Consider the following 13,727-nt stretch of genomic DNA (forward strand, 5'->3'; position numbering starts at 1 on the left):
GTGCACGAGTGTGTGGGGTCAACAAAATGCCGTAGGAGTTGCCATGCGTTCTCGGTAGAGAGGTTGCCAGATATACTGTTGCACACCTGACCCAAGTTGGAACGGCACAGCTCTTCGGCGCGTGCAGCGATTTGTGTCTGTAGCGTGGCCAGTCTTCGTTTTAACTTTCTATTATGTTTTTGGCTTTTCCATCTCTCTAGGATGCTGTGGTGTGCCTCCCAGAGGTGGGCTAGGCGCGTGTCCAGTGTTGGGGTGTCGGATGACGTGGTAATGTGTTGTGTGTGTGCGGTTATGTCGTTTAGGTGAGATGCAACCCAATGATGAATGTCTTGTATCGGGGTGTCTGGGTGTTCTTGTCGTGAGGACCGCATCGTGTCCCATTTAATAAGATTGTGGGTGAGGAGTCGATGGCTGTGTTGTGTGTGAGGTATTTGGATGGCGATTATGTAATGGTCGCTTCTGAATGTGTGTTGCGTACGTGACCACGAGATACCTTTGAGGCAACGGCTAAGTGAAAGGTCCGGACTAGTATCCATGATTACACTGTTGCCGATTCGGGTTGGTGCGTGAAAGTTGTGTGTAGTAAGGTGCAGGTCTTGGACGGTAGTCCAAAGCCTGCGACCCCGTGCTGTGGTGTACCGATCACCCCAGTCTGTATGCTGAGAGTTAAGGTCGCCTCCTAATTTCGGCCCGCGATGCTATGAATTTTATGGAGTAGAGCATCGAGAGTGTTCGTAGCTTGGCGTGGGGTGTGGTATATGTTGGCAATAAAGATCAGAGGTGTATTATGTTTCATGGGAATGATTTCGATGAGGACACACGGTGGAGGTGATTGTGTGTTCTTGGTAGGTAATAGTGCAATGTATCAGTGTGGATACCCGAGGGTTGTCGGTGGTGTCTGAGTGTACTGCGTGGTAACTGGGAAGTTTGGCTTGGTGTTGTGTGTCCTGTAACGAAAGGAGCTTAGGTATTGCAGGGAGGGTAGGTATTAAGAGCTGGAGCGGCACGCACTTGCCCCGAAAGCCGCGACAGTTCCATTGGATTAGTGATAGGTGGGTAGAATTGTCCCGGCCCGCCATATTGCAGCGTGGGCGGGGCGAGGATAGGTTCTCGTGATGGTAGTGGAATAGGAGGAGTAGGTAGGTGTAGGATGGAAGTAGGGGACCCCTCCTGTGAAGAGCTGGTATTTGTCTCTAGCCTCTGAATGCGCGTCTCAAATTGTGCAAAAGTACGTTCGAGAGTTAGGCTTAAGCGTGTGAAAAGTGTGTCCACCTGTTGCTCAAGGCGAGAAAATAGCTGTTCGGCGAGCTTTGTGATTTTGGTTTCGAGGCGCGCCTCCAGAGCTACCAATTTAGCGTCATATTTGGACTCCAAATCTTTGAGATCAGCCTGATAATCATCATGCGAATGCGATGTGCGTTTCTTTTTATGGGGGTTGAGGCTGGTATGGCAGGTGCGGTGGGTGACTCTACAGTGGGTGGGAGGATTTGTTCTGGGGAGGGATGTTGGGGTGGGGAGGGGGGAACGGTGTTGTGTGGTAAAGGTGTTGTGAGGTGGCTTACCTCCACACGCAGAGCCCGAAGCTCCTTGTCACGGTGGTCCAGGGTAAGCGGGGTGTTGCTTGCCAGTTTTGTGTTCACGTTGGGCGTCTTCAGCTTGTCCGCCCATGTCGGTCGGTCCGAGCTCTTAGAGCGCCCTGTTTGTTGGCCGGCAGATGGTTTCGGGCGTTCGGATCCTGAACTGTGCGATGAGTGGTGATCTGCTTGTTGCCGGGATCGTGCTTCGCGTTTGGAGGTAGGCTTGGTTGTCCTATGGCGGTGCTCGCATTCCCAGTTCCTGGACAAGTGTGGGCCTTGGCAAATGATGCAGACTAGAGTGCATGTTGGAGTTGGTTCTTTCGGGCATGACTCGCCGCATCTGGGGCACTTGTGTGTCCTAGGTTGGATACAGACATCCGTGCGGTGGCCTACGGTCCGGCAGTTACTGCAGGTCTCAACCCTTGATGTATAGGGCGTGCACAGATGCAGTCCTCCGCCATAAACAATTTTTCAGGGGACGATGGCTTGACCGAAGGTGGTGATAACTCCCCTAACTGAGCCATCAGGGGGTGCAATATATGCCGCCATGGCATACTCAAGTTGGTTGTAGATTATGTGCGGGAGTTGTATGAGCTTGAGAGCGTCATCCTGATTCGCCGCAGACACTATGCAAGTGTTATTGACCGGGTGAATCCGAAGGGTCAGCGTAGATGGGTTGGCCAGTGCCTGCATGAGAGCTGAGAGGAGGTAGCGTGGCTGGAGCATCGTCAGGTCAAGGCCTCCTTGGGAGTGGAAGACGACTTTATATTCGTCTGGGGCAAGAGCCGGCAGTTGCTTGATCTTTTGTGCAGCTGTACGGAGCGCGCATAGCTGTGTAGTGTGGGAGTTGCGGCGGTCTCCCGTGTTTCCCGCGACTGACTCTGGGTCTCCCGACTGGCAGGATCGGCGTTTGAACCTTGGGTCGCTTTTCTGGTTTTTCGGTGGTTCGCTTGTGTTCTCAGGACTTGGGTCCAGTCCCGAGGGCCATACTGGCACGGGTCCATGTCTGTACCTTGCACCTGTACCTCCATGCTGTATGAAGGCATTGGTGTAGTTGTGCGCACTCAAGATAGCAGCGAGCGGCAATTTTCGCTGTCACAGCGGCCGAGCATCTCTCCGGAGCTGGGGAGTCGGGGTCTCGAGGCGAGCCGTGCCGCTCGCGCTGCCTCGGGGGCCCCCGGCTGGGGGCAGCGGTTCAGGCCGAAGTACATGCCGTGGAGCAGTGTTTAGGCACGTCTGACCTCGACGAGCACGCGTTGTGTTTGGGACAAGAGAACATCCATGGCAATAATTGGAGAGGACACAGTGGTCCAAGACAAGGCCAGAATATAATTCAATAACACAGCCAACACCAATGTGACTTGTGTTGCCCCTTGTCATGCAAATGCCATCATAGATCACATCTACGTTGCTTGGGGAACATCCAAGTTCCCTGTAGATCTTGCGCACCTTCTGTGCACTTTCGGACTCTATTGTCATTGCTGCCGAGGCAGTGGCAGGGTGACTATGCCTACGGTGCAGCCTTGCATAGGATTTGTGATGCAGTTCTCGATGGGAAATGTCCTTGTGGGAGAACACATCATTCAGTGTGGCTTGCTTCTTGCCTACTGACTGCACAGCTCTCAGTGCATGAACGTTCACTTCAAAAGGGTTGATCTTCTGAGTGCCAGTACATCTTGGGGATGACCACCTTTTGCTTATCACCCCACAGTCGTCACACAACAGTTCCATTTTAGTCGCAAGCCCAAGACGTGCCCCAGTTTCAACACGAATTTGTGTTTCCCCACATTGATTGCAGCTTGCTGCAGAGAGCAGCTTGTTTAACCCTTTGAAGGTTTTTGCCGCACATGTACGGCGGCGGTTTTCTGTCCCGCAAGGTCTTTTGCCGTACGGGTAGGGTTCTGACCCTCCGTTTGAAATTTCGCGCCATAATGACAATGCGTGCTGACCGGGAGGTGCTGCCACCTCTTAGCAATTACAAGATGTGTTTGAAATTGGTGCTACCTTCTTGGGGAGATAAACACAACTGATTGCTAGCTTCAGCGCGTCGCTCAGACTGCGGCAACGCCCCTTTGGCGGTTTCGGTTTCGCCGCGTGATCGCAACGGAGGCGTGCGAAACGTAATTTTTTTCTTTGTCGGCACTCTCTTGCAGGGCGGTTGAAGTTGATTTCTATCTTTTTGGCGCTGCTCTTAGCTTCCTTATCAGCGCCGTTCGCGAGATATTCTTGCTCTCAGCGGCAACGTGCTTTCACGGTTTCGATTCCGCCGCGTGATCGCAGCGGAGGCGCATGAAACGTGGTTTTTCTCTTTGTCGGCACGCTCTCGCAGGGGCGGCGGAAGTTGATTTCTATTTTGATTGGCACTGCTTTTAGCTTGTTTATCACCACCGCTCAGGAGGTATTCCCACTCTCTGTGGCAACGCGCTTATGCAAGAGGGTGCCTCAGACCTCTGCCCAAGGCAGCTGCACGCAGAGATGTCGTGTGCGCCAACACGACTCCTTGCTCCAAGAGAACAGACACGCATTTTAGGTTTGCAGACTGCGATAAGGCGCTGTGCGTATACCCGTGTTTCAAGGAGTACCACGCTCGGAAATACTATTGAACATTTTGCAGTTCTGAGTGATGCCGACACCAAAATACTGTTCCTAATTATTTTTTACTATTTATTCCCGACTTTATACATTTTGTACATTCAAGATCCGCAATAAAGTAATTTGACCACCTGGGGAAGTTTTTTTTTCAAAATAATTCGATTCTCAAAGGGTTAAGAGTGCTTTATATACAATGAAAAATTATGACTCGGGAACCACGTCGTCAGCACACTCTCCTTCTTTCAAAAGCTGAAATTTCCTCTTTGTTGCAGAGGTAGATGACAGTGCATTCAAAACACCCGCTCGTTTCACAATCTCTTCATTCGTGAGAATTGGAGCTGAAATCCGCAGCTCAATATTTGACCACAGCCCACGGTCGCATCGTCACCATAGCCCACGGTCGCGTCGTCAACACAGCCCACGGTCGCGTCGTCAACACAGCCCACGGTTGCGTCGTCAACACAGCCCACGGTCGCGTCGTCAACACAGCCCACGGTCGCGTCGTCAACACAGCCCACGGTCACGTCATCACCAGCGCACGTGGTCGCGTCGCCAGCACTGCACGCAGACGCGCTTTCCCGATCACCCGCGTGCGCCGGTCGCACCTCATCGACACGGGCAGTGGCAACCGCTTCTGCGGGTAGTTCTTGCCTTCTGTTCCACGCGTTTCGTCGTTTTCCGTATGTGTGGGCCGTTTGGAACTTGCTTCCTTTGGGGCTCATCACGGAACGTGCGCGTTAGGGTGGTTCGGCTGCCACGATGGTCAAGCACAATGAACGGAATGTGCAAGGCGCTGCTGCGCCAATGCATGCCAGTGTGTTTCACGGGCAATTCAAATGTACAACAGCCAAAAGGAGTGCTCCATGTTCCCCATGTGAATACTGTTCCCAATCACGATGCTGCTTTTACCTCTTTTTCCCTCGCGTTTGCTGGTTTTATTTTTCAGTGGGGAAATACGGCGCTGCAGCTATATTGAGCTCCAATCCCTCCTCTTTACGATGATACCAAGATGGCGGCGCTGCGTCATCGGATAGCCGAGTTATCTGTGGTGGGATGGCGCCTTCCGAAGCTTGATTTTTTCTCAATTTTGATGACGGCGCTCTAGGAAAGTGCTGTTTTCTTGATTTCTACGCACATTTTGTTCTAATATTTCACCACGAGGTAAAAGAACGTCCGAGGATCGAAAAATAAATAAATTGGACAATAGAAAATTGTGAGCATTTTGACCACTTCAATTGCCGCATTCCGCCTTAAGGAAACTGGCTGCCATTCTGCAATTACAGTGAAACCTCGTTAAACCGTAGCTGACCAAAGCTCCTTAAAAGTATGTACTAAATGGTAGTAGTGCTTAACCGAAATAGCATGCGATCGCCCACTTACTTGTCAAAAACAGAACTAGAGAGAGTGCCATGAAAGGGCAAAAACGTGCAATATTTATTTACTACGCGTGATTTTTGTTCGATGCTGCGGCGGCCTAGCAGCGACGACAGCGACCTCAAACTTACTGAAGCTGCTAGCCAGCTTTTCAGCCAGCCTCCTCATCTCGGCAAACACTTGCACGGCGAATTTCTCATTGGCGTTCAATATTCTCCCTGCACGGGCGAAGTAGCTCTGTAGAAGTCACGGGCATCTTTTTCATGGTGGGTTGCTGTTCTCGTGGCGACGAATGCATTCCTGAGGCTGATGTAACCTGTAGCTTCTGCCACTGTCGAGCCTGAATCGCCTGTGCTGTCACTTTCTGTGTCATCCTCATCACTGTCGCTAGTTGACACGTCGGCAACAACAGAGGTAAGGATGACGAAAAGTCTAACCTTGTAGCCGGCATCTCTTCGCGTTCGTGGACCGCTGCCGAGCAACTTCTTTGCATTCCAAATGCGACACACCGTAGTCAACCGTATATCCCTGGCGCATGCCAGTGCCGACTTCTTCGTGCCATGTTCGATAGCACGAATGAGGTCCAATTTTTCTTCTATGCTGAGCACCCAGTGTTTTTTATCTGAGCTTCGGCATGACGCGAGTCCTTGCTTGCCCGACGACGCTGCACGGCGCTGAAATGATGTTGATGTTGATGTCGCTTCACGCGCAAATGCACAAGGCGCTTGGAGGCTGTTCTGATCTCTGAGGTTTCTTGTTCTATTGGGCCACTCTATGGGAATGATGCACCGCCATGATTGCGCGACGAAAAGTGGAAACATTACATGTTCACCGATACCTGCACAATAAGCTGGCATGGTTTATGCGAATAGAAAATGCATTCTCTTCACTGGCCACTGAGTCAAGGATTTGACTTTACTACTTTTAAAACTAAGATACTGTTTAAGGGGGGACGCGGCCCTCGAAAACCGAAGAATAGCGAAAAAGTCTATTTTTGAAAAACAATATTTCAAAATATTTCAAACAATATTTCAACAAACAGTTTCAATATTTTTGGGTTGTATGTCTCATAAACTACCTGTTCTGTAATTATCAGCACCTAATTCAACCGCAAAATACAAATACTTTTAAGGCCACCACGGTGCACGAAAGACGCGCAAATGCCGAAATGAAGTCAAACTTCGCGTGCATGCCATTCCCGGCCCATGCGGCCTGCCCGTGCCATTTTGGTGTTGTTTTGACCGTGAATTCTCTGTGTCTGTTTTACCGCCTTGTAAAATGGCATCGTCGGCGCGGTTGAGGCACTACTGGCGTTTTCCCGCGATGCGATGCGGAGCGCTGATTGGCCGGAGCAGCGCGTTCAAATCCCGCGGGCTATCCACTTCAAGTAGTGCGCCCACGTGCACGAACAACCACCTTCACAGCGTCCTTTTTCTTCCGTACCGCCACAGACTGGAACGGCCTTCCCACCAACATCGCTAATACCACTTGTCCACCTTCGTTCACAGAACTCGTAACCGACCAGTTTGTTAAATAATTATTTCTCACGATGTTTTCGCTATCTTATAGAAACCCACCTCTTATGTAATGCCCTTACGGGGGACCTTTAAGGTAATAAACTGAACTGAACTAAAGCGCACCTGCCATTGGCTGCTGCGCGGGCGGTGGCGGCTGCTCCCTTCGATGCTGCACCAGCCACGCTTGCGTCGTTGTTGCCCTTTGTTCCGTCTGCCTCAACAGACGTCTGCTTGCGAGCTGCTCATCGCCTTACACCATCTTTTAGATGATTTTCTCAGCTTTTTCTTTTTTGTTTTTCGCTAGTGCTTTGTTGTACGCAATGCCGGCAACCAAGGCCAGGACAGTGCAGATGGTTGGTGTGCGGACGCACGATATGCGAATTGTACGAGCATCGAACTTCCGATCCTCCGCAGTGAGTGCCGAAGATGCTTGCAGTGGCAGAACTGCGCTGTCGGCTGTCGCCAGTCGAGAATCCGACACATTGAGCATGCCTGGAGCCGCAAGAGCTAATTAGAAGCTCCGCTGGAGCATTCTAATAAAAACACATGTGTTCAACTTTAAGGCCTGTTTTCTCAGGATGGATTTTTTTTGCTAGCAATGGTGCTGGGGAAGGCGATATCTCAAGAACTGCTCTTCAGATTTGTCTGCTCTGTTTTTTATTCTGTTCCTGAATGACTTTGCCAGGGTGTAACAAGGTTATCTTTTTTTTAAAGCTGGTGCAGTTAAATTATAATATGCATTTAATTTTTGATGAATGTGTTCATTACTGGCTACATCAAATTCAAAGTTGTGTTAAAATTTTTTGGAGGGGAAATTAAAGAAAGGGCTTTGTAGCCCCCTGGGATATCTATCAAGGGATCATCACAGTGAATTTCAGGTTCTTACGATGTCTTGAGATTTCTCCAGGCTCTTCCTCAGGCATATACATGAACCACCTAGTTAGACCTCAATAACTCTGGAACTAATAAAAACATCTTCTCGAAACTTAGTACTTCCTCATGGTTTGGTGGTGTGAACGTACCCTGAAAGTTTCATCTGGATATATTAAAAAATAAAAAAGTTCGGTCTCCAGGGTAGCCTCCCCCCTTAAAGGGCCCCTGAAACGGTTCGGACAAATTTTGTAGACGCGTAGGGTACAGCTTAAGTAGAACATTCGCACCACAATTTAAGTGAAGCGTTACGTATTAATGGAGCTACAAGCGATTAGAAGTTACCCTCCTCCCCAGCCATGCTTTTCCTCCTCAACTCGTTCGCCGAGCGAGCGGGGCTAAGCTCCGCCTTCACTGGTCCTGCGTCACGATGCGACGTCACATCGTCCACTTCCGGTTGTTTTGAAGCCCGCCCCCGCCCCCGCCCGCGCGAAACCTCTCCGCTAGCCGCTTGGCTGTCGACCCCAAGCGAGAGCTATCGAAGCAGCGCGCGTTGCGAGAATTCTGTCGTAGCGCCGAACGTGTCTGGTATTCCGTTAGCCACAGGCAAGCTGGTCATATCGGCAAATGACTGGAGGCATAAACTCAAGCTGATGAAGGAACTTTGGCGCAGACGTACGTGAGCGGCCTGATCGGTCTGCACGGTCCAGACACTTGTTGGCGCAGCGCTTAACCAGCCAAACACAGCGCTAATATTGCTCTAACCAAGTGTAAAACATTTTAAACATTTATAAAAACAATGTGTTGATGATTACACTCCTGCGAAAAATACGCACCAGCAGCAAAAAAGAATACGCTTCGTTGCTGCTACTGTGTATGGTTGAGCTCTATGCCACCAGGTGGCTGCACCGTGCAGACCATTCACATTTGCCCTTCTGCTCATCTCGGCTCATCCCGTTACGGCACAGTCAAGCGGCCAGACCCTGTCCCCTCGCGCTATATACCTTGCGCTTACGTTTGCCCTAATATGGGACTCGCGAAACGCTAGTGCGTTAGTAATCTTCCGGTGTAAAGTGACGGCCACAAACGCGCAAATCCTGGCGCCGATCGGATAGCGACAGTCCGATGCGCAGCAGCCAGTTCGCTCGTACGCTGCCCTGCAGAGGGACACGATGTCGCAGCTTCACATATTGCCAGTCACTACGTTTGCAGTCCACAAGGCAACAAAGTCGAATCATAGTGCTCTGACCGCGGAGCTCTCGTCAAAATGGAGTACGTTGTAACACAAGCAGACGACACTTGCTGTGTGCCGGAAGTGCTTAAGTGTACTGAAAAATTGTTCTTGTGCATTCTCTTTCTGCTACTTTCTCTTTATAAAAACAAATTAACTAACATTCCAACTATTACGAAGATCATTTGTTTACCATAAAGTTGGAGAAATTATCGATCCCGCGCCCTGGTCAGCCAATCAGATAGCTCGCCCACGTGACGTCATATGGGTTATTTGCATCATATGGGTAGGGGCGGCTTAAAATTCCGCCGAGCAGTGCGCTGCGATCGACAGCGATGTGCATTTTTAAAACCTTATAATAAATTACACGCTTTACGCAGAGCACTTAGATGTGTCAATTAATGATCAGAAGGAACTACTCTAACGACTCAGTACGTTTGTAGAAAATCGCCAAAATCGTTTCAGGGTCCCTTTAAGTGGGTACGGCTTAATGAGGTTTTACTGTATTGAGGTTCTGTACATAGTGTTCAATAGACAAGAAGTTATAAAAAGTCAAATACTTTGTTATATCGGGAATTTAGTTGTTGAAATTGGTTTTGCGAGGTTTATCCGTACAAGAAAATTTCTCTACTGCTGCAAAGGTACATTGAGGCAGTAAATGGAAACCGCAGTGGCTACAAATAATGGCCAAATGACAAGGGGCTACCTGCGAATGCACCTCACCAACAGAGAGCTGCTGGCAGGCAAGGCCCAATTTTCTGTGGATGCGAGTGAGGGTGAAGGTGAGTATGTGTCTGCCAGGGCTATGCAGGGCTATCTGCACAGCCACGTCTGGGCATAATCTGCAGCAGGCTGTGCTAGCCAAGAAGGCAGTGGCTTCGTCTGAAAATCACACTGATTTGTTCGCAGCAAGATGAATCATAACAAATTGTTCACCTTTGTTGTTTTCGACCACAGAGAGTACAAAAAGACAACAATGAAATGGTATTTGAGTAAAAGTTGGATTTTGTATGGTAAGCAATTTGTAATTGGCTTGCTGAATTATCCGTAACTGAAAATTCACCCTAGCATACCCCCTAGCGTACCAAAAGCTCTAGTGTATGTTATTCTTTAGGTTTCCTGCATTTATGTCGGAATTTTGAGACATCAAGCTCAGTGTAGCCCGTGGGATGCATTAGGCCGTTGTAGAAAACAGTCCTCGCATCGCCATGGAGGCGTAGCAGCCTCGCTGTTGGTCTGCTCGGCCCGAGTCCAATTCCGGCCGCATTTCCATTGGGGGGGGGGGGGGGGGGGGGGGAGTGAAATGCAACAATGCCCGCGCGCCTTGCTAAAGACCCCCAGGAGGTCAGAATGTGATCCACAGTTCCCCACTACTGCGTACCTCATAATCAGATTGTGGTTTTGGCACGTAAAACCCCGGAAGTTGTTTTTGGAAAATGGTCCCTTCATTGAGTCGGTCTGCACATCCATTGAAATGTGTGTGTGCAGAGCCTGCAGCGACGGTTATTGGACGAGCACCAGAAGAAGGAACGGGAGCTGCTGGAGCGCCTTCTGCCTGCCATCAAGGTGAGCTCCCGCTGTGGTGCCTGTCCAGACCTCAGCTTTCATCGGAATTTGTCAACGGTCGGCTAAGGGGTGTAGGTAGATCGACTACTATTTCATAACCAAATTTTCATTAAGATCTTGTGTCGAAACCAGAGCATGAGCACCGTATTCACTTGATTGTAATGCAACCTTTTTCATGATCCCTATTCCTTGTACACCATCGCGTTGCTTTTGAATAATGCCAAAATTGAACATTTTAAAACAAATATTCTAAATCCTCCAGTCTTTAACATTGCCTTGGCAACCTGTAGATTTATGTTTCGGTCCAATCCATAGACAAGTCGACCCAAGTCGCAACTTGCAATTTTCTTCGAATGGACACCGTTTTTGCTGCGCTTGTGACAGGTGTCGCAGTGCTGCAGCACCCTGCGGCCTTTCACACTCCATTCATTCGCGACCTTATAGCGACGCAGCAGTTATGATGCCCGCTTCGAGAGACCGGCAACTTTGATGGCTGGCGGGACCAGGTGGAGGCCCTCCGTAAAAGTAAACTTTTTGAAAAGTCCCGTAAGAAATTGACTAAATTTCTGTATTAAAAACTGGGTATTGTTTGTTCTAATGCAGATCTACAAAATGTAATTAGATGTTTGCAATCAGCAGAAAAAACTGAATACTGTTCAATATCATTCAATTCACACCAGAATTGACAAAATTGGTTTTGGAACCCATGTGGGTTTAGTCGATTTCTTACGGGACTTTTCAAAAACGTTACTTTGTCAAAAGCAAAAACAAAGTATATGGAAAGAATGCCAGAAAGTAGCTGTAGCCGGTGATGCTAATTTTATTGTTCTCAGTGCACTTAAAATGCGAAAAAACACAATGTAAACTTGATTTCAATATTCTTGCTAATTTTTATTTATAATTTGTGGCAATTAAAATTTAGCAGACCACTTTAGAAATAAATAAATAGCATCACCAGCTAGATCAATACGAATATATTGATACCTAACATTTTGCTTGTACGTAGAAAGAAGATACCAAGATTCTCCATTAAGGCAGTATGCAATGTCGAAGGAAATGAAACTGAGAAAACTAATGTAAACTTTCAGTTCACTAACTTTTATTGGCCTAGCAATATGGCAATAAGAATTGCATCACCATGTAGCGCTGTCCTTCAGCAAGTTCATGACATATGTAGCCACTGTGCAAAAATAACACTGAAATATTTGTTGCAACATCATGCATCGTCATTGAAAGCAATGCGAGAAAGCTAGCAGCACCCACTTCACATTTCTCTTTTAGATCCTTGTTGAACAGGAGGCACACAAATGGCACCTCTGTGCAGATAAAGTTGCACAGAGTTCATGGCCAGAACAAAATATGTCCCTTGAGAAAAGTTTGTGGCTGCAACAAAATATCTGGATCAAATCCCAGCAGTGGCAACCACATTTCGATGGAGGCAAAATGCAAAAAGTGCATGTACACATTTTGTGCATACCAGGTGGTCAAAGTTAATCCATAATCATATTGTGGTTCTGGCATATAAAATGGCAGATTTCAAATGAACAAAATCTATCTTTTGCACATTCACACAATTGTGCATTCAGCACAGGTCGCACCTAGACCCATAGTAGCCCAGGACTGTAGGCCGTCTGTTGCTGGCTCGTGCCTTTTTGCAAGCTGGCTTGTCACAGCATTTCTATTCGTGTGGTCCTTATTGCGAAGCCTCCGATGAGCCTTTGCAAGGCTTCGGCGCACCATTCGCGCATGCCACAGGTGGAGCACTCCAGCACAAGCTTCACCGATTTTCCCGTGGTAGCAGTAGGGGCCGCAGCAGAGACCGGGCCTGTTCTCCTGGAGCAGTATCTTTGCTCGTGTCATTGCTTTTCGTATGCTTTGAGCTAAATAAACGTCCTTCTGAAAAAACATATGCAATAATCGGTAGGCAGGAGCCGCGGAGCTGGCGAAACGGAAGCAAAGCAAGTATGTCCAACATACCTTTAGATAAAGCGTTATTATAATCTCAGGTGCCCTCCTGGAGCAGTACTTGTAAAAAAAAAATCCAATCTATCGTCGCAACGACAGAAGCACCCAGCGATGTAAAAAGCACCCTGCGACTTCTACAACACTAGCCAGAACCTGCAGAGAGCCCGCACTTCTTTGAAGGCATCACCGCTGTCTTGCCACACCCGTCCAACGAACTCTTGTACGACAGATAAACCCGCAATCACAAATTCAGTTCTGCTGTCATTGATGTCCTTTTTCGTGTCGACACCCAGCAGCTCGAACTTTCGCTCCATTGCAGACTGCGTCGCCATGAGCGTTTTCCGGCGCTTGCTACTTTCTTCGGTCGTGAAGAAAACTGTCTACACGATCTGTGCCAACACACGAGGCATGGGCGGACGAAGCGTTGCCATTAGACATGCCAGGTTGCAGCTTGGAACTCGGTACGGCAGAATCTCCAGGCAGCAGCAACAACCGGCAACTCCTGGAGTGTGACAGGCCTTGCGTCGCGCATTCCACGGCCGCTTTCGCGAACGCTGTTTGTTTAGTAGCCTTGAGATGATGACCTCCTCCAGCCATTCCGGCAGCAAATTGGACACCTTATCTGAAATTGTCGCGAAACAAGCGGCTGAACAAATGAAGACACAGCGGTGCGATGAAACCAGACATAAACAAACGTAGCAAAACGCGAAAGCAGTCGAGCGCGTGCCAAGTAGAGCCAGAACAATAGGAGCGAGACACGTGGGGGGTGTGCGTGCTTGGGCCAATCAGCGACATCGACGCATCCTTGAGATATTGTGGCAAGCATGTGACGCCCCCTCAGGCATAATGTTCGTTCGCCGGCAGGCTCGGTGGCCTGCTAAGCTCGGCAGGCAACATTGGTCACCGCGTCGCAATAAACACCAACGAGCACGGCTGCTCGGCAGTCGGTCATCGTTCAGCTCCACCACACTGCGGAGCGTCCGTCTATCGGAGGGTGCTTCGAGCCCTCCCTTGTTCACGAACCCGGGTGGATCG

General features: G+C 49.1%; 1 protein-coding gene across 14 annotated transcripts in view; it reads left to right on the forward strand.

The window, feature by feature from the left end:
• LOC126535675 (uncharacterized) overlaps positions 1 to 13,727 on the forward strand; it is a 364,982-nt gene that overhangs the window by 155,190 nt on the left and 196,065 nt on the right. For all 14 annotated transcript variants that reach the window (XR_011895591.1, XR_011895592.1, XR_011895593.1 and 11 more), the window contains exon 13: positions 10,650 to 10,727. Coding sequence is in view for 11 of the 14 variants with exons in the window: in XM_050182488.3 (XP_050038445.1) it covers positions 10,650 to 10,727 (78 nt within the window). In the remaining 3 variants the exon portion in view is untranslated. The remainder of the gene's footprint in view (positions 1 to 10,649; positions 10,728 to 13,727) is intronic.

The sequence above is a fragment of the Dermacentor andersoni genome, chromosome 7, assembly GCF_023375885.2.
Source record: "Dermacentor andersoni chromosome 7, qqDerAnde1_hic_scaffold, whole genome shotgun sequence".
In the NCBI taxonomy this organism is placed as follows: Eukaryota; Metazoa; Arthropoda; class Arachnida; order Ixodida; family Ixodidae; genus Dermacentor; species Dermacentor andersoni.